Genomic DNA, 25,722 nt, shown 5'->3' with positions numbered 1-25,722 from the left:
TAAATTTTTCATGGTATTAACGCTAAATTATGCTATCTTATTTATTAACAATCGAAATATGCGAGGCTTCTCTTATCCCGCGTGCCACTCGCTGGCTTTTTGGGTCCCAATTATGGCATAATTATTTTTTCTGTCTTACAAAAACTTTAGGTCATGCCCTAATTTTAGCCTAAGCTTTTCTTTTTATTTCATAAACCAGCACCAACTTTAGGTTAGATCTTGATTCTAGCCCAAAATTTTTGCCATCTCGTAAAAAAGCACAAATTTTTAGTAGGTATCCAAATCGGGCCACCGTCATTTTTATTGGTCCAATGTTGTCATTAAAGATTTGACATAATGTTCCACGTGTGGACGGTCATACTTGCGTACCACCTAAAAGGTTGAGAGTACAATTTGGACATAAGTTAAAGTTGTTCTTTTTTTTTTTTGCAAGATAAAAAATAATTAGATTAAAATCGAGACACGAGATAAATTTTTTCTTTTTTAAACATGAAAAAGTTCGGGTTAAAATTGAAAATCGAGTTGAAGTTCAAAACTCTTTAGAGGAGCTGATGCGCCAACATAATGAAGCATCAAGTAAGTAAAGAGTCGCAGTTATTGCAAGATCGTGTAGGGAGGCTGTCACATTGGTACTTTCTTCGATATTATCGATAGGCGGGGAGAAATGATTTCTGAAATTATTCACGAGTAATATCGAAATTAAACATCACATTTGCAGTGCAGCCATGAAGAAGCTGGCCAAATCTCCCAAAAAAAAAAAAGAAAGGAAGAAGAGAGAGAAGGAGCCAGAGAACAAGTCTTTATACCCATCTGTCTCTCTCCCCGTCTCGTCTGTATGAGTTGGTGTGATAATTGGAGAGAGAGAGAGTGAGTGGGGGAGTGCGAGAGGTAGAGAGGAACCCACCTCAGCCAACCTTTCTAGGAAAGCCATACGAAAGAGAAGAGAAGAACGAGAAGAGGGTTAAGCAGAAGAAGAAGAAGAAGAAGAAGAGAGCAGATAGGGAGAGAGAGAGAGATTGCTCAGAGAAGACGAAGAAGGAAGGAGATGATGATGGCGATGGCGGGCGAAGCAAGAAACGAACAGTTGTGGAGGGGAAAGAGATCAAAAAAGGGTTGAGTCGTTATTATTGCGCTGTTCAGTTCAGAGCTTCTCTGCTGACTCCCTCTCTCTCTCTACCCTCTGCAAAAATCAAGAAACCCTCCCTTTCTCTTTTCGCAGAAACAGCCAAAGCTTTGACAGAAGTAGTAGTAGCAGTAGTAGAGTAGTAGCAGCGTAGTCTCAGCAGTCGCAGCAGCAGAAACCAGAAGCCCACCACAGATTTTGCTCAGTTCTCTCTCTCTCTCTCTCTCTCTATCTCTCTCTCTCTATATCTCTACTACCAGCAAACAGCAAATCAAAGATTGCTCGTCCCCTTTTCCTTTAAATTCTCAACTCTCTCTCTCTCTCTTCTGTGGCGGTCTGATGCGATCTCAGAGAGAGAGAGAAAGAGAAAGAGAGAGAGACCCCACGGTCACCCACATAACACCCACATAGATGCATCCCTAGATTAGATTGAGCTTTCTCCCTCTTACCCGACTTTCCATTTTCTCTCATTCCCTCAAGAACACCCACCATCGAGAAAAAAAAAAAACAAAAAAGATTCAATTTTTCGAATCCTAAGAAGGCAAACGAGAGCTGCTGCATAATAAACGAAAGATTCAGTTGTGGCTTCTTCTACCAGGCGGCTCCTTTCGGACTCCGGCGCATTCGCTGACTGGGTGGCCTCCTCCTCCTCCGCCGCCGCTGCCCGCGCCGCCGCCGCCCCCGACGACCTCTCCCTCGGCTTCAATGCCGCCCCTCTACCGGGCGGCACCCCCGCCTGGCCCGCCTCCTCCCGCTCCGCCGTCAACTACAGCCTCCCGCCGGATATGGGCATGGTCGGCCTCCGCGACGTCTTCGTCGTCGCCCCGGCCACCTCCTTCCACCCTACGAGCCACCACCACCACCACCACCACGACCCCGTCATCGCGGACTCGTCCAATGGCTCCACCGCCTCGGCCGCCACTGCACTCGGTATGGGCGTCGGCGTGGGAGTCATCCCCCTCCTCACTGCTGCCCCGTGCCTCGGTCCTTCTCATAACGTAGCCGAGGGCGACAACGGTAGTTTGACGGCCCGGAGCGGCAGAGCCGGCGCGGCGGCTGAGTTCCAGCTGTGGCAGAACCAGCAATCTTCCCATCATTACTTGAAGAAATCCGCTCCCATCCTCGATCATGGCAATACCAGCAATTTAATTCAAAGCGGCGGCGGCGGCGGCATCGGTGCGAGCTCTAGCAGCACGACAACGTGCCAAGATTGCGGGAATCAGGCGAAGAAAGACTGCAGCTATCGGAGATGCAGGACCTGTTGCAAAAGTCGGGGTTTCGATTGCTCCACTCACGTGAAGAGCACATGGGTGCCTGCCGCGAGGCGGCGGGAGCGCCAGCTCACGACCACTGCCGCCACAGCTGGCGGGACCGGCGGTTCCGCATCCACTTCCGGAGCCAAGAAGCCGAGGCTCGTCGGCTCTCAGACAACCACCACTTCTCACACTTCGACCTCCAACACCACGCCGCCGAGGAGCTTCGACACGAGCTCGAGCCGCCAAGGTTCGGAATTTGAATCTCTACGGCTTACATTCATGCGCCAGATGCCGCGAAACGCGACACGGTGTCCCGTTTTTCGTGAGCGTCGAGGACGACTCTAGGGTTGTGGCACATGATGTGTGTGGTTTTCATGAAATAGGGTTTTGTGTGTTGCAGATGCGAGCTTCAAAGAATCTTTGCCGGGGCAGGTGCGCGCCCCGGCGGTCTTCAAGTGCGTGCGGGTGACATCGGTGGACGACGGGGAGGACGAGTACGCGTACCAGGCGGTGGTAAGGATCGGCGGCCACGTGTTCAAAGGGTTCTTATACGACCGAGGTGTCGAGGGGAGGGAAGACATTCTGAACCTGTCGGATCTGCATTTGGGCGGCGGAGGCGGAGATAGGAATGGGGCGTCATCGTCGTCTCCGATCATGGATCCTTCGGATGTTTACGCCGCCTCCGGGGGTGGATTGCTTGGAGGCTCAGGCTATGGTAACCCAATAAATTGAGACAATGCCATTTTCTGGTTGAATTTGAGGATTAGCTTATATTCATCCACTCATGGAATGACATTTGTAATATTGTTTGTAATTGTTCGCCTAATTAATCGCTAATTAACTCTAACCTCTGGGGTTCTAGTGATTTGTTACTAGGTCTATATGCAGACCTTGCTCCCTATTAACACATATCTATCTTCATTAGTTTCACTGTCTCAACCTGATCTTATTTGCTTTGCAAGCTATTGAAATGTGGAAGATTAAGGTTTTGTGCTTCTTTACCTAACTGCAAACATATTAGTAATTTATTGAAGGGTAAAGGAAATTCTCATTGTTGGCATTCCCTTTATCATAATTAATCCTTTTCTTGGACTTTTCTCCCTACTGTTGCTATTATAGAATTGCCTTTTGTCAATCTGTTTTCTTCATGCAGGAGATTCCTTTCGGCAAAGGTAAATTCTACAGTGTAAAAGATGAGACCCTTGAGTTCTTCACATTTACTATTTGTCATGCTGCTTTGGATACACACAATATGTAATATTACATACTTGACTCATAATTGCTCTTGTTTTGTGCTTCTTTGCTGCAGTTTTGATTCCAACATTATTTTCCACGGTCCTGACTTGGTAGGTGTTGTAGCTTGACAATTTTCTTCTTGTAGTAGTTATATTAATGACATGTTGAATTTGCAGACCCGATTCCCTTAGACTTTCTTCTTCTGTTCCTGTTTTCTTTAGTTTTTATGGCCTAAAACTTCTCTTTCGGTGGGTAAAGCTCGAGCTTTTAAAGTACCTTAATGACCGAAAAGGCCATGTAAGGACGTGAGCTTGAGCTCTGGGTGGGTGATCTAACTGCGAAATCGCTTGTACTATGAGTGTGAAAGGTTGAACATTGCGTTGTTTGCCTTGTTCCCTAACCCGAGTATTTCTTCCTAAGCAAAGAGGCCATTGCCCTAGACTTTGATCATGCATATAGCATGCGAGATGTAATGTCAACATCACTTTTGATTTTCCTCTAAACATTAGTTGCAGACGCATTTTCAACCTGCTTTACTCATGTTTCTGCATCCCGAAGAAAACTGACGTTGCATGATTTTATGGAAAAAATTGCAATTCGTTTCACATTGCATCCTATTTCATCCTAGTGTTCGGAAAGTTTTGATTTGAAATGTTCTTGGTGAGAATTTTGTCGCCTGTTACGATATCACTGCGTGGGATGGCGACTCTGCGCTGGTTCAGGAATTACTTACTAGATGATGGATGGGCACTGTTCATCCTCCCAAAGTTGCATCATGTCATAGCCTGCTATGTACAAAAAGTACTTCCCTTCGGGATTAGAGTTAAGCTGTGATGGTTCCTCTCAACTTCGTTCCGATTCTTTGTATTATGATACATTTGCTTTACTGTGAAAAAAAGAATGCGCAAGAAAAAGATATGCATGTGCTGGATCCTCATGCAATGAATCAGCCGCTATACTGAAATCTTGATGTTGAGATTGTGCGCTCACTGTCGGAGATTCCGATGGCTTGTGGTGGGGGTCTCTTTAAATAATTCTTGGTGAAGCTTTGAACATATATAAGTGACTTGTATGGAATTCTGGGCATACTGTCTTCCATGCAGTAGGGGACATCGAGTGAATAAACAAAAAGACATGTCAGCTCAATGCCTTTTTTAAAATATTTTGTTTGTGGCCTCAACTGTCCTATTTGGAAGTCTGCTTTACACATACAGATTAATTTATCATTGCAAGTGTAGTGTGATTCACTGTACATAGTTTGTCTAATTCAATGTATGGGGTCTGATCTTCGCGAAAACATGCATTAAAGTCCTTTGCATATAAAGGATGCCTTCATACATATCTCCCATATCAGATATTATTTTAGTTTAGCTCTATGGTGGTTCTCAAAAGATAGGGAATTTGAAGATGTGCTTAATATTTCTTTTTGCGAATGTTTGAAACTGTGTTTCTGGTAGGATTTTATGATATGGAAGAGAATTCGTCATTATTTGTCGGTGATTGATGTTGCGTCGGTGACTATAGCTGTATCATAGTGCATTATGTATATGCTGCTCTCGGTTTCATGCATTCACTTGCATGTTAGAGCATTAAGCCTTTCTTCTTCATGTCATGAAAATTGGATGATATGAGCTGATGAGTTGGGCAACGAGCTGTCATAGTTTAGGAGTTTAAGATTAACCTGTTTCGGGTGCTTCAGCATAAATGGATGTCATCAGTTACCACGAGACCTTTGATGCATGCAAACTTGTTCTTGTTTGGTTGTACATGCACCCCCAACTCCCCGCTCGCTACCGGTTGATTGATCTCGCTTGACTATTAAGTGCTTTTGTTTCCTGTCATTAGTATCGATATTATTTTGCCATTTGCGTACGTCCAGGTGGTCCCGTGTCTGTGCATAGGCCAATTGATTCGCATGCTATATTTCGTATGTTCTTCTTTTGTGCGTACTTTCGTTTCCTGTTCTTTGATCAGGATGCTTATGAACAGCTCAGTGTCGGGTTTGATTGTAAGGGAATAGCTGGCTCTTCTTTCCTATGACAATCACAATTGTGATAGGATTTTATTCGCTTTCCGCCGCCTTTTACGTCGTTTCACTTAGCAAATTGCCTTTGATGGGCAGGCTGTTTGATACCTGAAAATCGAGGTTGAATTCTGAGTCTGTTCATCATCCAGTCTCCGAATTCCAGTGCTCACTTTACCATTCTTTGTACTCGCAAACTAATTTGTGAGGTCTCTCAAGTTTCATCGCGATCTTGCTTTGCTTAGTAGTCCTGAATGGGGAAAATGTTTGCAATGATGCCCGTTCAATTCGGGTCCATGACCATAGTTGAATTCATTCGTCGCGAAGGCACTGAACATGTTGCGGATCACCGGCCGGAGTTGCTGTTTTTCTCAGTTAACCTTAGGCAGAAGCGTGCATCAGCTTTCAGGTGCTGGTGTTCATTCTCGCCCCCTGCTAGGGTTCCTTTCATTCATTCGATTCATCATGTGCCATCCCAGTTTATTCTTGGACATTGTTTCTTCCTCTTGTTTGTATATAGTATGGCTTCGTGTGCTGCCGTTTCTTCTGCATTGTGACATTTACTGATCTTTGGAGTGGGTTGGTTGGTTGCTCTTCATATCATCCTCATCATTTCATGTGTGTTTACGAAGTTTGTAAATCTGCAGTCTTGATTGCCTGTAACCGCTACTTCGCACGATACTGCAACTTCGATGTTGCGATACCATTTGTTAAAGTCTTGAGCGGGTGTCGCCCATAGCGTATGTTATTTGAACGGCAGCTTCTGAGAGAGCGATACTAGTTACATGCTGTTGGGATTATTCATACCCGAAGCAGCAGAATTTTGAACTGCATGTAGTGCAGATTGGGATTAATGTTGTAACTATACCGAAGCTATGTGCTGAGGTATGCATCGGCTGTAATCGTATCGTCTTAAACTTGTTTCGACTGCTACGACTTGTGGTCGCCAACTGGTGGCAGGGTAGCTGCGACAATCTCGATTGGCAAGTCGGAGGCAAAGCAGAGGAGTTGTGCGCATCTCGTGCTCTAATTACGACGACCCCCTACTCATAGTAAGAGCATTGAGAGCCAACTTGACACGCCACCGATGCATATGGAAACTAGTCCGGAATCGGATACTTAGAATTTCAGAGAGGGAAAATCCCGACGGTTTTGCAAGTACTATTTTCTGATGAATGTTCACGAATCCATGTTGCTCTCTCGCACTCTCTCGTGTACTCGAGGCCTTGCTCTCCTTTCTCTAGTCACGGCTCTTTCTCCTGTCGGAAGATTCGAAAAGACATCATCGTTGTTTTGCCAACAGTACTGAAGTTTAGACTACGAGTAGACGGCGCTGTTCGGGGGTAGAAGATGGCGTATATACGTAGAGCATTCCATATTCTCTCTAGCATTATCGTAACGCAATATTTTTGCTTTACAGAAGTAGCTTGAGGTCAAGATATGCGTTATACTGTATGGATACATCATTTTCATGTAAATTTTTTGCTTTTTTGTCGAAGGTTCAATTGGTTGGGCCATCTCCATTTTGATTGGACAGAAATTGGGCCTCCGAAACTACGATGATTTTGCATGCACGCATGAAAAACAAAAAAAAGGGGGGAAGATGAGGCCTTCCATTATCTTGAGGATCTGACTCGTAAGATTGAGAAGCTGGGAAGACAACGATTCTAATTCTGAAAAGTGATTTTGATTAGAATTATTTTTTCTGATTCTGTTCTCGAGATGAGTCTTGGAGAATTAAAACGCGTTTGGCAATTGCACAAAATTTCTGCTCCTAAAACAGAAACGGGTTTGGTAACTGCATAGAATTTTTGTTCCTCGAAAATAATTTCTTTTACCAATTTTTATCATTTAAGTCAAATAATTACGTAATTATTTTGTGAAATTTCTTCCTAAATTTCGAATTAATTGAAGATTAGTTTATATCGATTCTCTTATTTAACATATTGCATATAATATTTTTTCGTGCTATTCCGTCTAATTGTCATGTCATATTGAGTCCTTTTAAGCTTAAAAAAGAATGAACTATATTGGGTTAGTGAGTGATTTCAAATTAGCTGGAGCCATCGTAGGCCTATACCAAATCGCAATGAAGGAATATCAAATTCGATCTTAGTGTGATCGATAGCAAGAATATGTGTATATGCATATGGAGTTGCCACCGGTCTTCGAGAAAGGTAGACCCAGAACCTTATCAAACGGTCGGGAGAAACCGAAATTGTTCGATTCTACGCAACCAGAGAAATCTCGGGTCCAGGGACTTGGTTACGTCGGTGTTTCTATCGACACCCTTTTGACACCGAAGTTGATTGTGTTTCTAAACGTGTTTCATGCAAATTTTTAATTCATTTTTAAATCTATCGGGTAAGCCAATGCTAAGTGTTCGCGTTGGTTGTTTTAATCTTTTTCCAAATTTTATAAAACTAGACTAAGCCTAGAGCACTTAAACCTAGGCAAATGACAACCTATGAAATCAAGTGCCCAATCCAGGAATCATGACATTGATAAATTGTATCATAAAACCCTAATGAAGCCTTAAGGGTTTAAAGAAATGTGGTTTGGGTTTAATTTCAAAAGTGTTTATGATTTTCCTAAAAAAGTGTAAAATCTATGAAATCTAGGCCCAAATTTATGAAAATGAGGTTAAACTAGTCTAATATAAGCTTCTTCTATTTTTAGGGATTTTAAAAAAAAATTCTGATTTTTTAGAATTTTTTAGAATTTTTTATATTAAATTTATTTTGTATTATCATATATATATTTCTATGAAAATGAGACTCCGTTATGTTTTAGGTCGAGTGAAAAGTGATAAAAGAACTGAAAGTGAAAAGTGAGAGAAAAGAACTGAAAGGGAAAAGTGAGAGATTTGTTCTGTTTTGTGATTCTTTTTCCATAATCAATATTTTTTTTTCTTGTTTTTGCTTTAAAACTGTTTCTCAAAAACAGAATCGAATCATTATCATTTATGGTACCAAATATGATTCTCATTCTTTTTGTTATAGAGAGTAGAATAAGAGAACCATAATCGTTACTTTGAAGGCCTTTAATATATTTTTTTGGGTTAATATCACGAAAAATCCCAAACTGATACATCTATGATAAATTTACTCCAAACTATTTTATTGACTATCAAAAAGTCTAAATTGATGCACCTATGATAAATTTAACCTAAATTAATCTTTTGACAATGAAAAACCCCAAGCTGATACACTTTTGACAAATTTACTAGTTGTTAAATTGAGTTAATATTACGAAAAATCTCAAATTGATATACCTCTAACAAACAGAGGGTAAAAACCCTAAATTGGTATATTCATGAATTGCCACGTGCCATCTAACTCAATAATTTGATGGTTAAATTTAACGAAAATTAACGAAGGGTAAATTTGTCACAGATGTACCAATTTTGGATTTTTTGTGGTAAAGAATTTATCACATATGTACCCGTTTAGGATTTTTCATGATATTAATCGTATTTTTTAAAAAAAAAATTATGACGTCACTTGCAAACCCTAAAAATGGGTTTATGTGGAAATTATCTAGCGAGGCGTGAATGAGAATCACTTTTGTTTCTTCCTCTTTTTTTTTTTTTTTTTTGGTATCATACATAAGTGAGTGACATTTACGAATACTGATAATAATTTATAATGACAACCACCGTGCTTAATTCGAGTTTCTACATAATGCCAAAATAAGATGACGTCACGCGAATGGACCGACACGACGCCCCCTTCGTCGCACTCGCATGCAACACGACAGATTAGCCACGTGATAGAATTGGGTGCTTTGGACCCCCCACCCCACGTGACCCGATGTGTCGTTTTTTCTACCCTTTTCTGGTTCCATCGGTCACCTACTATTTTTATCAAAAAAATTCACAAACATCATCTGCCTCGTGCTTTTTTTTCCGCCTCTCTTTTCAAACCGACCAAACTTTCACCCATCCTTTTGAAATTCGAGCACAATAACAATAATGAACTATTCTTCTGAGTGGTGGGGATATGCCAATGCTATCGGGTAAGTCCCCAAGACGTGATCGGTCCGGGATCTCATCAATTTAACTGTATAAGGTTCAGAAAATTCAATCAACTCGTCAAATGCCCCCATTGACATAATTATCATTGTTTTTATATTCCTACTTTCTTAAACTGCACTAGAGAGCAGACACGTGTACGCACGGGTATCTTCTCTTTTCATATGCAATTGTCTATTGTGATATTATTAACGCTTTTGTTCGCCCAATCGTCCAATCGCCTCTAGAATCCTTAAGTTCTATGATCGGAGCGAGCGAGCCCTTGACATGTGTCGGCGACCACGTTGTTCGACGACCACGCCATTTCGATCGTTAATAAGAATTGTACCCAATCGCGTACTCTGTTCTACCGCCGCGCTCCTAATTTAGAGAGCTTTTTGCTCGCCCAATTTACCCTTTTCCTGCACAGTACGGTGCGTGAATCTTTTTTCAAATGGAGTTAGAGAGCATTGCGAAACCTTTCTGTTTTGTCTTCGTTCAATCCGAATTTATGGCGTCAACCAACCGGTCAATTTACAACTCCCCGAGGTCAACTGCTTATTAATGAGTGTGATAGCTGACATGACCCAGTTTAACGAACGAAAAGAATCTTAACAGGCGCATTGGCAATATTTATGCTTTAAAAATTAATTTTTAATTTTTTTTAATTTATAAAAAGAAGTACTTCAAATTATTTTTAAAATATTTAAAACAATAAAATTACGTAAACAAATAAATTTATATTTCGAAAGCACTTTTAAAGCAAAAATTATACTTTAAAAATATTGTCATGCGCGCGTAACGTTGTATAACGAGAAAAGAAAGATCTAAATATCAAAACTTACTAACGGAAATATTCCACTTTATTAGAAGACAGACGCAAGTGGAAAACAACGAACATCGCTCATGCCTTAATCCACGACCACAACATGTGGAGACGACCCACGACCGACTAACGGAAGCTCCGCTGTCGCTCCTCCCGCTTCCTCAGGCGTCTTTCACCCCAGCCGGCGGCTTCTTCAGCGAAGCTTGCTGAGAATCGGCGGCGGATGCATTCGCCTCCGGTTTCCGCGACTCGACGGGCTTCTGGTTCGCGGGACCGGCGGAGCCGTGAGCAGCGGAGGCGCGTTCCCGGGGCTGGCTGAAGTCGGCGAGCAGGACAGGATCATCTCCGGCCATTATCTCCGGCGGGAGCACTTGCGAGGCTTGCCGTCTGTGGCGCGACATGGATTATTTCCTCTGTTTTTAGAGAGAGAGAGAGAGAGAGAGAGAGAGGGGGAGAGGCGAGCCTGGTGGGCTGATTGGGATGGGCTTTTAACCAGATGACGAGCGGGGTGAGGAAGTGGCCAATACGCGCGCATTGAGCGCGTAAATGTCGTGTTAAATTCTCACCGGCACTGCATTTACCTTTGATTTTTCCACATTTTAATAGTGAAAAAAAAAAATTCCAAACATCATATCATCACTTTTGAGGAAAAAAATGGATTGTCTCTGACCCTTTGCGTTGTTTATTACTGAAATTCGATTAAATATGTATTTCTAACTCTGTTTATATCCCCCAAAAAAAAAAAAATTTATGTAAAAATAATTCGCTTACTAAAAAAAAAATTGACCATCCACAATTTTTTTTTCGATAATGATATTTTTACTGATTTTTGTATATAAATTTTAATTTTTTTTTCAAATCATTTATTTTTCTTCAAAGCAAACGGACTTTTATAATTATAAATATACCAAATTAATGTCTACCCTCTTCACTTTTTGTTTTGTCCGCGCTTTTCTCTATCTAACGAGAAATTAGATTTGACAAAAATAGCGAGGACGTATCATTTCAGAAATTCCAATTGCGAATGTTTTTTGAGGGATCGTCAAATTGTTTCTTATGCCGCGGGTTTATCAGAAGGTTCAATTAGAAAATTGTAGTTCGGCATCTTGAAAGAAGTAAAAAACATATATTTTTTTTAAGAAGTGAATGTAGCAATCGCCATAATCGAAATTAAGCTAATGATGTTGCTCCTTGAGAGGCGGGAGGATTACAGGTGACGTCATTAATCAATCTATTAAATTGGGTGGCTTTCTTTTTTGTCGTAATTTTGTCATTAAGGGTAGTTAAAATGGTCCACGTGGACAATTGTTTGACGCTTATGAATACGACAGATTCCCTGTCCTTTTTTTTTTTGTCATAAGATTCCCTGTCCTTTGAAATTGGATTTTAGATAAAGTGATTCTCGAGGACACGTGGGGAAATATGCGGGCCGGGGACCTATGGGTCCACCTGTCGATGGATGCGTGGGGACACGTGGGACCGATGAAGTCCACAAATTTTTTCTTGGACCCGGGTTTGCAGCATTTGGCCCACGACGTGTTTAGGGTTCTTGTCTCTGTGTCCAAGAAAATTGGTCCATCCCTCGACGACAAAGAATAAACAAGGACACCTCAAATTCCTAAATATATTTCGACCCAAAAAAAAAAAAAAAAACCTAAATATATGCACTAATATATAAATTTTTAAATTTCCTCCTTGAATTTATTGAAATATCTATTTATTCAACAGCTTTTCCTTCCGTTAAATATTGGAATGTTAACAACGACGTTGCGGTTCACGTCGGCGCCATGTTATTGTCGACATAGGATAGAAAAACTAGAGAAAGTAAAAAATTACGAGACCCTGCGCCGGGGGGGGGTGCTGTCTGTGCCATGCCTAACCGACTATTTTCAGCGCTATGTTATTGTCGACATAGGATAGAAAAACTAGAGAAAGTAAAAAATTACGAGACCCCGCGCCAGGGGGGGGGGTGCTTTGTGTGCCATGCCTAACCGACTATTTTGGGGCACTCTTGACTTTGGTTTTAGCCCACCTCAAGTAAGCCCCGTTGTATCACATGAGTTATCATAAAGTGAATCGATTTAAGTCGGGAGTGCTTAATAATATTTAAGGATAAGCATGGTTTCGGGGTAGAATCGGGAATCGAAGAACCGAACCGGCCGTTCCGGTTCGGTTCCGTGTTCTAGTAAACTAGGATCCGGGTCTCGGTTCCACATTTTTAGGAACCGCGGGTTTCGGTTCCCGATTCTCAATGGAACCAAACCGGAATCGGATTCGGAACCGGAACCCGAGTGTCGAAAGTTCTAAACCCTAGTTTCAGCTTTCTAGTTTCTATTTTCATTTGTCGTCGTCTTTTAGTTCACTTTTTCCTCTCAACTCAACACGCTTGGTTTTCGGATCTCAAACGCTTGCTTCCTTGGCTATCATCGTCTCCCAAGTCTCCTCTGTTTCTTAATTCCTTGTCGACTATCACCGCAATCGACCATGTGAAGGCACAAGTGACGAGCTCCTTTGCAACAATTTTGCTAAAGGATGGTTCAATAAAAAGAAAAAAGAATAAACCATCTCGATTGACTTCCGAAAATCGAAAGGTGAGCTCAAGGAATCGGCATAAATCTGCGACCACGACCGATTTCAAACCCTTGGGGAAGGAGAAAACTTGCTATCCCTCTCCCTAATTTCTTGAGCCATTGAAGATTTGAACTTTGAAGGTACTTTAGAGAGTAACAAAAATTATATTTGATGTAATCTAATTATATTAATTTGTTGTTTTGTTTAATTTCAGGTCGTTAAATTTCGAGTGTCGTGCGATCAGAAGGGAGGCTCGGGATAAACCGTATGCATGTGGTTTTTCAATTGGCAATTTGTGTTTGTTTCATCACATCATGATTTGTGATTAGGATTATTGACTTATTGTGAGAATGATGGAATTCATGTCTATGGGTTAGAAAGATGTCAAGGTCGAGTTTGTTTCGAAGGAAATTGACGGGTTCGCGGGTACTTTGGAATCGAACCCTGGAACCCGTGACGGGGTAGATTCCGGGGTATGCAGATAGGTTCTAGGTTCCGAAAATTAAGGAACCCGTACTAGTGGGTAGGTTTCGGGTTCTAGGTGAAACTTACCCAGAATCTGGAACCGCTCACCCCTAATAATATCATCTTAAATGAGGAAAAGGGAGAGAGAAGGAGGTAGCGACTCTTGTCATTGCGTGCCTGCCTTTGCTCGGCCTGACACCTCGGTTGGGGGGACTAGGGTTTTGTGATTAGCTTTTAGCACGGTTTTATTAGCAACGGATTAAGCTTCAGAGGGGAGGAATCAATCATGAATGAAGTTTAAATTTATGGTTGTTTTTTTGGGCAATTGTGAATATTTTACTAATAAATCTAATTTGAATTGTGCTTATGTCAAAACTATCCTACCCAACTGCTGCCAAACATCAGCTCTCCACCTTCACCATCCATGGAGAAACCTTCTCTCCCTGTCCACTTTGGGTTGGTCCAACCTCCTTCAAATCCTTCAAATCCACCTTCCTGGACCATCCCAACACGCTTTTAAAGCCCTACCATGTCTGTCAGTCCCGCAATGCCAATCCAACTTTCCAAAAACTTCAATGGCCACCAGTTGCTTCTTCCACCAGCGAAGAGCCCTTGGGGACGACTCGGCCGTCCTCTTCTCCACCTCGAACTCGCCGGACGAGTCGACCAGCCCCTCCTCCTCTTCCTTCTCCCACTCCCCGCCCCGGCCCCCTCACCGCCCGCCCGAACCCGCTCGCCACCACATAACTGTTAAGAACCTCTCTTATCGTGTCCACCCGCGGGGTGGTTCTTCCCTAGCCACTCCCTGGTCCTTGGGCCTGTTTCGCAATCCCGCGCCCATTGACATACTGAATTCGGTCTCGTTCGCGGCGAGGAGAGCCGAGATCCTAGCTGTTGTGGGCCCGAGCGGCGCGGGGAAGTCCACCCTCATTCGGATCCTGGCGGGACGGGTCAAAGATCAGCACTTCGACCCATCGTGCATCTTCATCGATCATGACCGAGTAACTAGTCCCGCTCGGTTGAGAAGGGCATGTGGCTTTGTGGCTCAGGAAGACAATCTGATTCCCCTTCTCACTGTGAAGGAGACTCTGATGTATAGTGCCAAGTTCAGGCTCAGAGGAATGAGCCAAAAGAAGAGGGAGGAGAGGGTTCAGGGCTTGATGCAGGAGCTTGGGCTGACCCACGCGGAGGACACATTCGTCGGGGACGAAGAGAACAGGGGGATATCGGGCGGGGAGAGAAAGCGGGTCTCTATCGGTGTTGACATGATCCATGACCCGCCGATCCTGCTCTTGGACGAGCCGACTTCGGGCTTAGACAGCAAGTCGGCGCTCCAGGTGATTGAATTGCTCTCCTCGATGGCGAAAGCCCATCAAAGGACAATCATCATATCCATCCACCAACCCAGCTATCGGATTCTAGGATTCATCTCCAACTACCTGATTCTCTATCGCGGGTCAGTTGTCCATAGCGGCAGCATCGGATCGCTTGAGGAGAGGATTGCTAAGCTAGGACTTCAGGTCCCGGTCCAATTGAACACGCTAGAGTTCGCGATGGAGATTCTAGGCCCCTTGGAAACATCTTATCGCCAGGGCCACTCACCAGCCTTATTAGACAAGGAGACCCTGCCATATTCCTATCCGACGTGGCCAGGAGTCGAAATTAGACAGGTACGAGAAAACAGCAATGAAAGACAGGCGCAGGATCACTATCTTCTCGATTTCTGTGAGATAGTTTTCCTCTGCTCAAGGTTTTGGAAGATCATATACCGAACCAAGCAACTCCTACTGGCAAGGACAATGCAGGCCCTTGTTGGGGGGTTCGGCTTAGGAAGCGTGTACATAAACGTGAGAAAGAACGAAGGAGGGGTCACGGAGAGGCTAGGACTGTTTGCGTTCAGCCTGAGCTTCCTGCTGTCGTCCACGGTTGAGGCCCTGCCGATTTACCTCCAAGAACGGCGCGTCCTGATGAAGGAGTCATCGAGAGGAGCTTACAGGATTTCCTCCTACATGGTGGCTAACACCATCGTGTTCCTTCCCTTCTTGTTTGCGGTGGCTTTTCTATTTGCTGTGCCCGTTTACTGGATTGTTGGGCTCAATCCGTCAATCGGAGCCTTTGCATTCTTCACATTCATTGTCTGGGTCATTGTCCTGATGGCCAGCTCTCTGGTGCTTTTCCTGAGCGCTGTGTCGCCGGACTTCATTTCCGGGAACTCGCTGATCTGCACTGTCCTAGGTGCGTTTTTCCTGTTCTCAGGATATTTCATCCCTAAAGAGAGCATCCCAAAGTATTGGCTCTTCATGTACTATGTCTCGCTGTATCGGTACCCTCTGGATGCGCTTCTCACAAATGAGTACTGGAGTGTGAGAAGGGAGTGCTTCTCTTGGAACAATCGGGACGACAAGTGCTCTCTCACCGGTGAAGATGTGTTGAAGAGCAGAGGACTCGATAAGGACACCAGATGGATAAATGTGGGGATCATGTTCGGCTTCTTCGTGCTCTACCGTGTGCTTTGCTGGTTGATTCTCGTCCGAAGGGCTACGAAAACTACGAAGTGAAAGATGGTTACTGTCAGATCGTAGTCAGTCTCAAACCTGCCGAAGAACGATTTCCTTGAGAACATAGAGATTTCCATTTAACATAACCAATTTTTCTGTCACATTCTAGCAGAAATTGCGTTCTTCTACTGTTTTATGACCAAAGAGGATTGAGAAATTATGTTTCATTTATGTGCGGTTCGTCAAATTGCCTTGTAAAACTCTAGCACTAGATAATTGATTCGAGCTCAGAGCCGAAACCTCTTCACACGACCGGTTAGCCACAAACTTAAACTACAGTTCTCTCTGTCGGATGCAAAGCTAGTCATGCTATTATCAGTCTTCGACTTCGTCGGTCATGCAGGAAACCGCCTAATCAAAATCTCGACTTTAGGGGAATGTCAGTGTCAATTTTATGGGGGGTGATCATATGGGACAATTAATAAAAGTGGTAACATCAAACTTCTATCGGAAGTTAGACGGGAATCAGAACATTGATAGATCCCTCCGATGATTGCAGGTCTTTGATTCCAAGTGCTAGTGCCTAATCCAACAAAAACAAAAAGGAGATCTTGGAGGGTATTGCTTGCAGATCCTTGTTAAGATTTTATAACTGGTCAGTGATGATCGTGATCCAATTATGACTAATGGATTCTTGGGTGTCATCATTCGGACTATCTTATGATTTCTAGCCAGACATGATTGCAAGGAAGACGTGCCAAAATCTCAATAGAAAAGAACTTTAAAAGGCGCCCTCCTTTATTTTTTGTTCTTCAATGGTTGAATGACGAGACAAAGCAGAGAGTTCTTGCCGAGGAAAATTGTCGCCACATAGCGTGGACCTTGTCCTTGACCCTTTTCCAATCATCATCCTCAGAAATTTTAACGGGAAAAAATGGTGACTTTTCTGGGCTTCCACTTGTTGGAAAGTCTTGAAAAGGAAGATGAGTAAAGAGAGCGAAAGTTGCGGCCTTCTTGGTCAGCTTACCTTCTTTAACTTGTGGCTGCGCTCAAGCTATAAGTGCAGACAAAAAACAAAAATCACCCCCAAAATCTCTCCGTCTCTCAACTCTCAAGTGTCAAGCAAGAAGCTCTGAAATTCTTTTGAGGTAAAGTGACGGGATTTGCTTTTGTATTTGAGATCTGATCTCACATTGACTCTCTCTCTCTCTCTCTCTCTCTCGCGATTTTGGTCTTTCTCCTTCTTGGCTGACTTTTTCCGGCGCATTCTCGTCTAGTTTCGGTTAGATTTGTTCTATTTGAGAATGCCCATGATCGAGAGGAAACATATGAAGCGGGTTTCGCCGCTCTTCGTGGTGTTCGGACTCGGGTTTCTTCTCGCCGCTTATAATTTGCTGAACATGGCTATGCACCACAAAAGCCCGAACTTGGGGGCTGCCGTGGCCAACGGATTGGGGATGTCCGATCCCATCACCCAGGTGCCCGGAAATACGAAGAGAACGCGGGATCCTGGCTTGCGATACCATGTTGCTGTCACGGGGACCGGTGCTCCTTATAGCCAGTGGCAGTGCCGAATTATGTACTACTGGTACAAGAAGGTCAGGGACATGCCCGGATCGGACATGGGAAAGTTCACCAGGATTCTGCACTCGGGAAGTCCTGATAACTTGATCGAGGAAATGCCCAGTTTCGTGGTTGACCCTCTTCCTGAAGGCCTGGATCGAGTAAGAAGTTCTAATATATTTCTCAATGCATTCTCTTGTTGTGAGTGTGACTTTTTCAGGTTTTCAGGGGCTTATGCGGGTTGTTGTTGCTCGTGTGCTTGAATTTCTGAACTGTTCCATTTCAATCTCGTCGTGGTGCGCTTACTGGGCTATTAGAAGGATTAGTTACTCTGACCTGGTAAAAGATGCGAACTTGGGTTCATTTATATGTATGATCGTGCAATCACCTGTCCTTGACAACAATTTTATCGATCCGGGTGCACCGGACTTCTATCTCAGGGTAATAGGCTAATGGCACATGGACCACTTTGAGTTGTTGATATAAGTTCTAACTAGAGTAAGGACTAATCCTCTCTTTGGTTGGCAAAATGAAGCTAGACATAAGAACTAATATGTGCATCACACAGAACAATTCCTGGAGAATGATGGTGATAGCAGCTATTTTGGCACATCGTTTTGATAATTTTTTATAACTGTTTCCTGGAATCTCGACATCTGAAGCTTTTCAACATTTTTATGTGATATTTGAGATTTTCTGCAGGGTTATATCGTCTTAAACAGACCATGGGCTTTTGTGCAATGGCTAGAAAGTGCAACTATTGAGGAAGAGTGAGTTCTTAAGGGGTTCCTGTAGAAGAGTTTCAGTTCATTCCTGTAGTGAAATTTGATGTTTTTTTGCATTCCTGTAATTATACAGGTATATTCTAATGGCGGAGCCGGACCACATATTTGTAAATCCTTTGCCTAACTTGGCAAAGGGAAGCCACCCAGCAGGATACCCATTCTTCTACATCAAACCAGCTGACAATGAAAAGATCATTAGGAAGTTTTACCCCAAAGATAAGGGTCCTGTAACTGATGTTGATCCCATTGGGAATTCTCCAGTAATTATTCGAAAGGTTGGCCCTAAGAAAGAGAGTTAGGTTTGAGTGGAATTTAGTTGACTGGCAATTACTGACCATAAATTACCTCCTTGCTTCTTTTTTCTTTGTTATGTGAACCAAAGCTGTATTGATGAATTTTGTGGAATATCCTAGAAGTCGGGACATTACATATTCCTGAAATTTCATGTTCACTTAAATTTTGATCCAGTCTATTCTGGGGGAAATTGCACCTACATGGATGAATGTCTCTTTAAGAATGAAGGACGACGCCGAAACTGACAAGGCCTTTGGATGGGTGCTAGAAATGTGAGTAACAAAAACTCGAAGAATGTTGTCTCTCTCTGTACTGCGTGGTTGTTGATCTTGTGCTGGCTGCTGCTTGACAGTTGTAGTGTTTCTTTCTAGGTATGCTTATGCTGTAGCATCTGCTCTCCACAAGGTGAAGCATATTCTTCGGAAGGACTTCATGCTGCAGGTTATTTTGATACTCTGAGACAGCTTGCATTTAGTCTTTGTCAAACAATCAGCCAATCTAATGAGACTTCTATGATTCTACATGTTTTCAGCCACCATGGGATCTAGAAGTTGGAAAGAATTTCATAATTCATTACACTTATGGCTGCGACTATTCTTTGAAGGTGAAGGGCTCTCTCTCTCTCTCTCTCTCTCTCTCTCAGTGCTGGGGGTGCAGGACAGGCCACTTATCATGTGTGATTTTCGACTGCACTGTGTTGCATCTGTGTAACAAGTTGAAGTCAAACATCAATAATTGGGCCTACATAACCTCTGAATCCGATTTTCACTCCAAGTTGTTTGTATTTAGGGTGAGCTGACATATGGGAAGATTGGAGAATGGCGCTTCGACAAGAGATCCTATCTTAGCGGCCCACCTCCAAGAAATCTTTCTTTGCCTCCACCAGGTGTTCCTGAAAGTGTAGTAAGTTCCAATTGAATTCCACCCAACAAAAGGTTATGTAGTATAGATAGTTTCTTATACTGTGCTTCTCGAGTTTTATAATCGCTCTTCAACTGTGCAACACACTTGGCAGACACCCTTGTTGATGATTATATGACCTGTCGTCACGATCATGAGCATTTGCCTGGATGCACGCTTTCTATTTGAAATCGATTGAGAGTTTCTTCTGCTTCCATAGACCACTGCTAAATTTCTTATAAGATTGTTGGACCTGCAATCTGTCTGTCTTCACAAAGTGCTGGAATTTGTGTTCTGTCTTGTTCCTAGCACTGAAGTTTGCTTAAGAAGGGGATGAAACTATAGTTTTAATTGTCTGTTTCGGTAATAGAAAATGTTCAACTATGAATGTGAAAAAGTTTTGCAACTATTAGACTTCTCACTCTTTGAAGGCCCCTGAAATTGACTGCTAATATTGCATACGCAGTTTAATAAGCTAAAGACTTTCTGAAAAGGCTTTAAAACCAAAAATGGGCAGCGGATGACATGATTGCTGTGATCCTTCATGCTTTTTAGGCTGTTGACGTATTTTGGTGGAAGCCAATTCATCGTTACTAAATGGCCTGTGATCTCAAATATCGCGATATGGTTTATGTTGTCGGGACTTAATATGCCACTCTCTGTGTTGTCTTTCTGCATTGTGATCTTAAACAGCTGTGGAAACTTGAATCATTCTCGACTTTGCGTAAACATGTCTCCATTTCGAGTATATGATATTAAACTTGTGTGCATTTTTTACAACAACTGGATGGGAAGGCGATACTCTCTCACTTTTTTTTTTCCTCGTCTAATTTTCTCGCAGGTCCGACTGGTGAAGATGGTAAATGAGGCCACTGCTAATATTCCCCGGTGGGAAACTCTAAATAGAAGCTAACCTGCCACGTGAAAATCATTACAGAACTGCACATATCCTCTTTTTGCTATTTTTTGCTAGTGGTCTTAAGGGACGACCCTACGGTGATTTAACATCACAGAGAAGAATTGGCGGCTCAGGCAGCTAAACAAGAAGCTCAAGCCACACAATAGATATTGAGAATGCTGGGACAGTTATACAATACTGGTTATTTTCCTTTTACTGTATAAAAACAGTTGTAGCGCCTGTCACGGAAAAAGTTTTGAGAGGCTCAAAGGGTTTTGTCGACCGAATGTTCTTGTTGGACAGAACGTAGTTTGGTCAACTGATGAACATTTGTAAGTTCCTGTGCGAAGCCTAAGAACAAAAGAGTGACAAATAGCATGCGTGATGGAATCCTTCAATATTTGACCTTTTCGAACTCTTATCTGTAACTCACTATAGGCTCGGGAAACAAATAGGAGATGTGTAGTCTCTATGGGAGACCTACATTTGATCCAATAAGGAATTACTTTCTCCCTCTATGTTGTTCACGAAATCTGGTTCTTTTGGGGTTATAATTGATGGTTCTTTCTCAGTTCCATCTCTAGGAATGAACACCTAGAGTCCCACACTTAATTCCCGAACTCTTTCTTCGCTATCAAGGATCATCCAAATAAGTGAGTATACTATTTGTATGTAAAATGCCATTTGTCGTAGTTCAATCGTTATACCTGAATGGAGCATTAGTTCTATCTTTTGTTCTAGATGTGCTATCACCTGTGCAATTGTGATGAAGCAAGAAAACTTGCAAACACTAATCAGTTGCTCAACTTTTTGTTACAGGAAAACTTTGAGATTTTATTCACTTTTTCTTGTTTTTACAATGATCAAGCATTTCTGCTCTGCTTATGTATAGCATCTGCTCCTTGGGGGAGGCTGTGTGTGTGTGTTTTAGGGTTTTGATGGTCTTGTGGTGAGTGAAGGCCTCATCTTCACAATCTGCTCTCCATCAACACCCATTTTCCTGGCATAAAGACCCGCCTCAAGGAAGCTCTTGACTGCATCCTCCATGTACTCCTTCGCTTCTTTGACGGTCATCTCCATCCCGAATCTCTCGGGGGAGCTTGTGAAAATGTGATCGCCTTTCAGCACCGCTGCGAGCTGCAAGAGCTCCTGCTGGAATTCGCTTGGCTTGGCATCTTCCTTAGCCTCGCCGTTCCTGATCTTGACTGGAGTCGGGAGTTTCTCTGCCGGCATGTTAAAATACAAATTACATGCGTTTACTAGGAAGGCACCGGGCCATTCATCAAATACTAGATACGATGTTTGTTTCCGAAAATCTGCGCCTAAACGCATCGAGAAATGATCACTATTCTGCATTCAATCAGTGCATTTTGTGACCAAACCTGGACAGTCGGTTCTCGGCTGAGTGCGTGTTTGCACGATGCCCTCGAACGTGCCGGCCCATTCGTCTCGCTTAGTGAGGAAAGGCGCGTTGAGGTTGAAAAGCTTCTTGACCGTAGCGGGGATCGAGGAATGTTCATACTCCGATGTCGGAGAGGGCGACCCTTTCGGCCCATGGACAACTGCAAAAAAAATAAAAATATATGTCGTAAGAACATGAACAACTGTTTGGTACACAGATGATAGAAGCATCCATATGGCCTAATGGAATGGCTTTAGTGACTCCAAAGCAGTTCTAGGACCACCCACTTTCTTATAAAGTTCCCTTCAGGAAGGGAAATCCCTTTCGGTAAGCCAAAGTTCTTGTTCACATTAAAGAGATTTGTCAAGAGAGATAAAAGTGACTGAACTTCAATAATGAGCATTGCTTTTGCAAGTTGAGCATATGGACAGAGAACAGAAAAAGCTGGAAAAGAGGACAGTCCATCAACCAGGGTCCCAAAAACCATCAGTTCATTGTGTCTTTTTCAAAGCAAAATCACGAGGAAAAGCGATAATGACATAAATAATTTCTCAATTTAATCTAATATATAATATAATTTCTGAATTTTGAATTTGTTCAATGTGGTCTCTGGAGTTTCGATACATGTTCAATATTGTCTTTCCATCAATTCAAGATCGGAGACAACGTTGAATATTTTTAAATAATCCAGAGACTAAACTGAACATGAATCAAAAGTTTAGAGATTACGTTGACCAAATTAAAAGCTTCGGGATAAAATTGTACATTGAGCTAAATTTCAGATTTCACATTGAACAAATTAAAAGTTCAGAAATCATATTGCACGTCGAGCCAAAGTTTATGGATAATTTGTGTCAATTTTTCCAAAGAAAAAAACTTGCGTGACTTGGACGCTAATCACATACTAAAAGGCTGATTCCCATTCGATCTCGCTCCTAAGTTAACGGGGGAGTGATAAGAACACGTACCAGTGCCCTTTTCGATCCAAGGCGAAACCGCAATGGTGGGGACCCTCACTCCCAGCCGGTCGAACCGGAAGTTGAACGGCTCGGGCCCCACGATGCCGTCTGGGCTGGGGACCCCGCGGACCGGCGTGGGGACGTGATCGAAGAACCCGCCGTGCTCGTCGTAGGTGATCACGAGCAGGGTCTGGTTCCACTGCGGGCTCGCCCGGAGCGTCTCGTACACCTCCTTCACGAACATCTGCCCCTGGTACACGTCGTGCGACGGGTGGTCATCGTTGGCGGGCTCCAGCTTGGTGTCCATGTAGCGCTGCTCCACCACGGCGTAGTTCGGGAGGGTCCCCCGCCTCGCGTCCGCCGCGAAGGAGGGGGCATACGGGCGGAACTTGGTGAGGTACTTGAGCTTCCGGAGGTTGCGGTAGAAGAGCGTGGCGGGGATGTTCTGGTAGTAGATCCCGAACGAGAGCCCGGCGTCGTCGAGGTTCTCGAAGATGGTGCGCTGCGGGTAGCCTTTGATGAGGAGGGCGGGGATGTTGCTGGTCGCGCCGGCCGACGTGCTTGAGTGCACGTAGAGGCGGTTCGGCTGGGTCGACGACGGCACGGACGCGAACCACCTAGCAAGTAGCAACACGTGTACGGTTAATCAGCCGAATGGTGAAATTTTTCCCGCCGAAGATAAAATATTAAGGCAATCCATCAATAGAATATTTTTATTCGAAAAATAAATGATTTGAAAAAATTAATATTTTCTCAAATTGACAATTAAAAGCACTTCCTTTTTAACTGTCAATGTCTACCATTAATCAAACCTTAGGAAGATTCTTTGCTTAACTAATCAGACATTAATTAGTGACAATCTCATCCTGGGATTTAATCTTTATCGTAAGTGGCAACTTCAACGACCATGTCCCTGCATAGAACCAGGCATATTCTTTCTCCCTAAAATGCCACTTTAATCTAAAAGAAATTACGATTTTTTTTTATTGAAAAAAGGCGACTCTAAACCCGGGCAATCACCCGCCATCATTATATTAAGTGGGTTTCACATGAGGCTCGGCTCCTGCACCGGTACATGTGAATTAGGCTCCGCCTGCCCCGAACGTGAGCTACGATTTTTCCTTAGATGCGTGGCGACGGCATTGCATTCAATTTGTTGAAATCATGATAAATTCGATGATATCGACATATAATAATAATTATTTTACGAGTTGGTTAGAATATTATTGATAAAAAAAAATGCAAAAAACACCGTTTTACTTTAATTTAAGTTGGAAGCAAATTATCATTTGATATAGGAAAGACGGAAAATTATTTAAAAAAAAAAAGGAGGAGAGGGGATTGAGGAGAAAACCTGTCGAAGACGGCGAACTCGGAGACGAGGGCCTTGTAGACGGCGACCTTGTCCGGGTCGAACCCGTTCATGACATCCTTAGACATGTTCAGGGAGGGGTCCATCGAGAAGGCCTGCTGGGCGAACCCGTCCATCGGGGGAGGGTCCGCCGACGTGTCGTTGGACCCGAATATCTGCTCCCGGATCGCCTGGAAGGAGTGGCCCGGGTCCGGGTCCACGTAGTGGGAGCTGTCGTCGAAGTGGAACCGGGTGGACTTGGGGTCGGAGGTGGAGAGCGGGTTGGACTCGGAGCCGTCCACGCCGTCGATCGCCGGGTTGAGACGCTTCATCCACCCCAGCATGTGGTCGAAGGACCGGTTCTCCATCACCAGGACGACCACCGTCCGGATGGGGCTCTGGGCCGCCGCCGCCGCACGGGCGGAGGAGGAGGAGGAGGAGGCGGCGGCGGCGAGGAGGAGAGAGAGGAGGAAGAAGGCGGGGGTGGCCGGAGGGAGCGAATTGCTTTTCTTCCCGCGAGACATTCTCGAAAAACCCAGAAACGAAAGGGGAATTCCTCTTCAGATTTGCAGTAGAAGAGAGAGTAAGAAAGCAGCTGAGAAAATGAGGGGGACACAGGGGATAGTTCTCGTACATTGTCTTCTTATGTCCGGAATTTTTTTTATTTTTTTTTGTGCTGCTTATTTTCTATATTGATTTATTTTTGGGAGAAGGGTGTGAACAGGCTGCGCCGTTGCGGGACGTGACGAAATCTCTCGACGCGGGATTTAACGGTTGAGATCGTGTCGATTTTAATTTAATGGACAAGTTTGACCTTTTTCACCGCATGGCTACGAGCAAGGAACTCGGAAAAATTAATGTGAAGGTGGTCGGACGACGTGAACCCGCTCCGTTTCCGCCGTCAAAAGTTGCGCGCGCGACGCGGTGGTGATCTTGATGGCCGAGACGGAGCGAGATCGCGCGCATCGGGCGCAGGCGAGACTTGCCCTTCGGGGATCGCAAGAAATGATTGGAGTCCAGATTCGAGAGGATTTCTTATGATATATGCTCGATTTATAGAGTGACTTATCGCGAGAACGAGATAGCCGGCCAATCAAAGCACGAGAAAATCTACTATTCGTCGTCTAGACAAGGAAATGCCCTATGCTTTCTCGCTACGTTTGTGATCCGGATGAAATTCAGAATATGATAAGATTTATCATATTTTATGTTTGGTGCGTGGTCAAGACAATTTGAACTCAAATATAAGACAGACACAATCCGGATAAAATTATCTCATGGCGAAGTGGGATAAATGTGGATAGGATTTCTAATATCCATAATGCTAAAGTTATTTTCTCGAATAATAAATTTCTTAATTTAATAAAAAAAAAATTATTCTAATCTAAAAAATTCAAAATAACAAAAAAAATTATTTATTTCTATTATCAATATCTATATATATTTGTTATTTTAGGTATTTTAGTACTTTAGGTATGTCAGTATAGTTTACTATTTCATACAATTTTATTAAAGAATGATGGAAGGGGAAAAAAGAATTAAAAACAAAGAATGAACAAA

General features: G+C 43.3%; 4 protein-coding genes and 1 long non-coding RNA gene across 6 annotated transcripts; 3 read left to right on the top strand and 2 right to left on the bottom strand.

The window, feature by feature from the left end:
• The first annotated feature begins 863 nt into the window (after positions 1–863).
• LOC115735209 (protein LATERAL ROOT PRIMORDIUM 1) lies at positions 864–3,318 on the top strand. Its single transcript, XM_030666332.2, has 2 exons — positions 864–2,626; positions 2,780–3,318. Exons 1-2 carry the CDS (start codon positions 1,909–1,911, stop codon positions 3,109–3,111), a joined length of 1,050 nt encoding a protein of 349 aa, XP_030522192.1. The 5' UTR covers positions 864–1,908; the 3' UTR covers positions 3,112–3,318.
• Positions 3,201–16,359, bottom strand: LOC115735211. Its single transcript, XR_004014745.2, has 3 exons — positions 16,348–16,359; positions 12,486–12,491; positions 3,201–3,332 (listed from the first exon to the last, which is right to left on the bottom strand). It is a non-coding gene; the product is annotated as an uncharacterized LOC115735211 (long non-coding RNA).
• Positions 14,051–16,304, top strand: LOC115735205 (ABC transporter G family member 23). Its single transcript, XM_030666326.2, has one exon. The coding sequence runs from the start codon at positions 14,088–14,090 to the stop codon at positions 16,068–16,070; it is 1,983 nt and encodes a 660-aa protein (XP_030522186.1). The 5' UTR covers positions 14,051–14,087; the 3' UTR covers positions 16,071–16,304.
• A 565-nt stretch (positions 16,360–16,924) lies between the features above and the next one.
• Positions 16,925–20,848, top strand: LOC115735208 (hydroxyproline O-arabinosyltransferase NOD3-like). 2 transcript variants are annotated; one of them, XM_048283495.1, is made up of 9 exons: positions 16,925–17,158; positions 17,294–17,734; positions 18,276–18,343; positions 18,432–18,633; positions 18,827–18,924; positions 19,024–19,093; positions 19,185–19,256; positions 19,442–19,555; positions 20,394–20,848. In XM_048283495.1, the coding sequence occupies exons 2-9, from the start codon at positions 17,315–17,317 to the stop codon at positions 20,463–20,465; spliced, it is 1,116 nt and encodes a 371-aa protein (XP_048139452.1). In that variant the 5' UTR covers positions 16,925–17,158; positions 17,294–17,314; the 3' UTR covers positions 20,466–20,848. The 2 variants fall into 2 exon arrangements, with proteins under 2 accessions (XP_048139452.1, XP_030522190.1); XM_030666330.2 differs by having other exon boundaries at positions 16,927–17,158; positions 17,288–17,734.
• Positions 20,849–21,305: 457 nt separating this feature from the next.
• LOC115735207 (non-specific phospholipase C2) lies at positions 21,306–24,790 on the bottom strand. Its single transcript, XM_030666329.2, has 4 exons — positions 24,166–24,790; positions 22,821–23,428; positions 21,833–22,012; positions 21,306–21,673 (listed from the first exon to the last, which is right to left on the bottom strand). Exons 1-4 carry the CDS (start codon positions 24,684–24,686, stop codon positions 21,378–21,380), a joined length of 1,605 nt encoding a protein of 534 aa, XP_030522189.1. The 5' UTR covers positions 24,687–24,790; the 3' UTR covers positions 21,306–21,377.
• Between the last annotated feature and the right edge of the window lie 932 nt (positions 24,791–25,722).

This window comes from Rhodamnia argentea, chromosome 8 (assembly GCF_020921035.1).
Source record: "Rhodamnia argentea isolate NSW1041297 chromosome 8, ASM2092103v1, whole genome shotgun sequence".
Taxonomy (NCBI): Eukaryota; Viridiplantae; Streptophyta; class Magnoliopsida; order Myrtales; family Myrtaceae; genus Rhodamnia; species Rhodamnia argentea.
The sequence above is the reverse complement of the archived record's forward strand: the minus strand, read 5'-3'. Positions and strand labels throughout refer to the sequence as shown.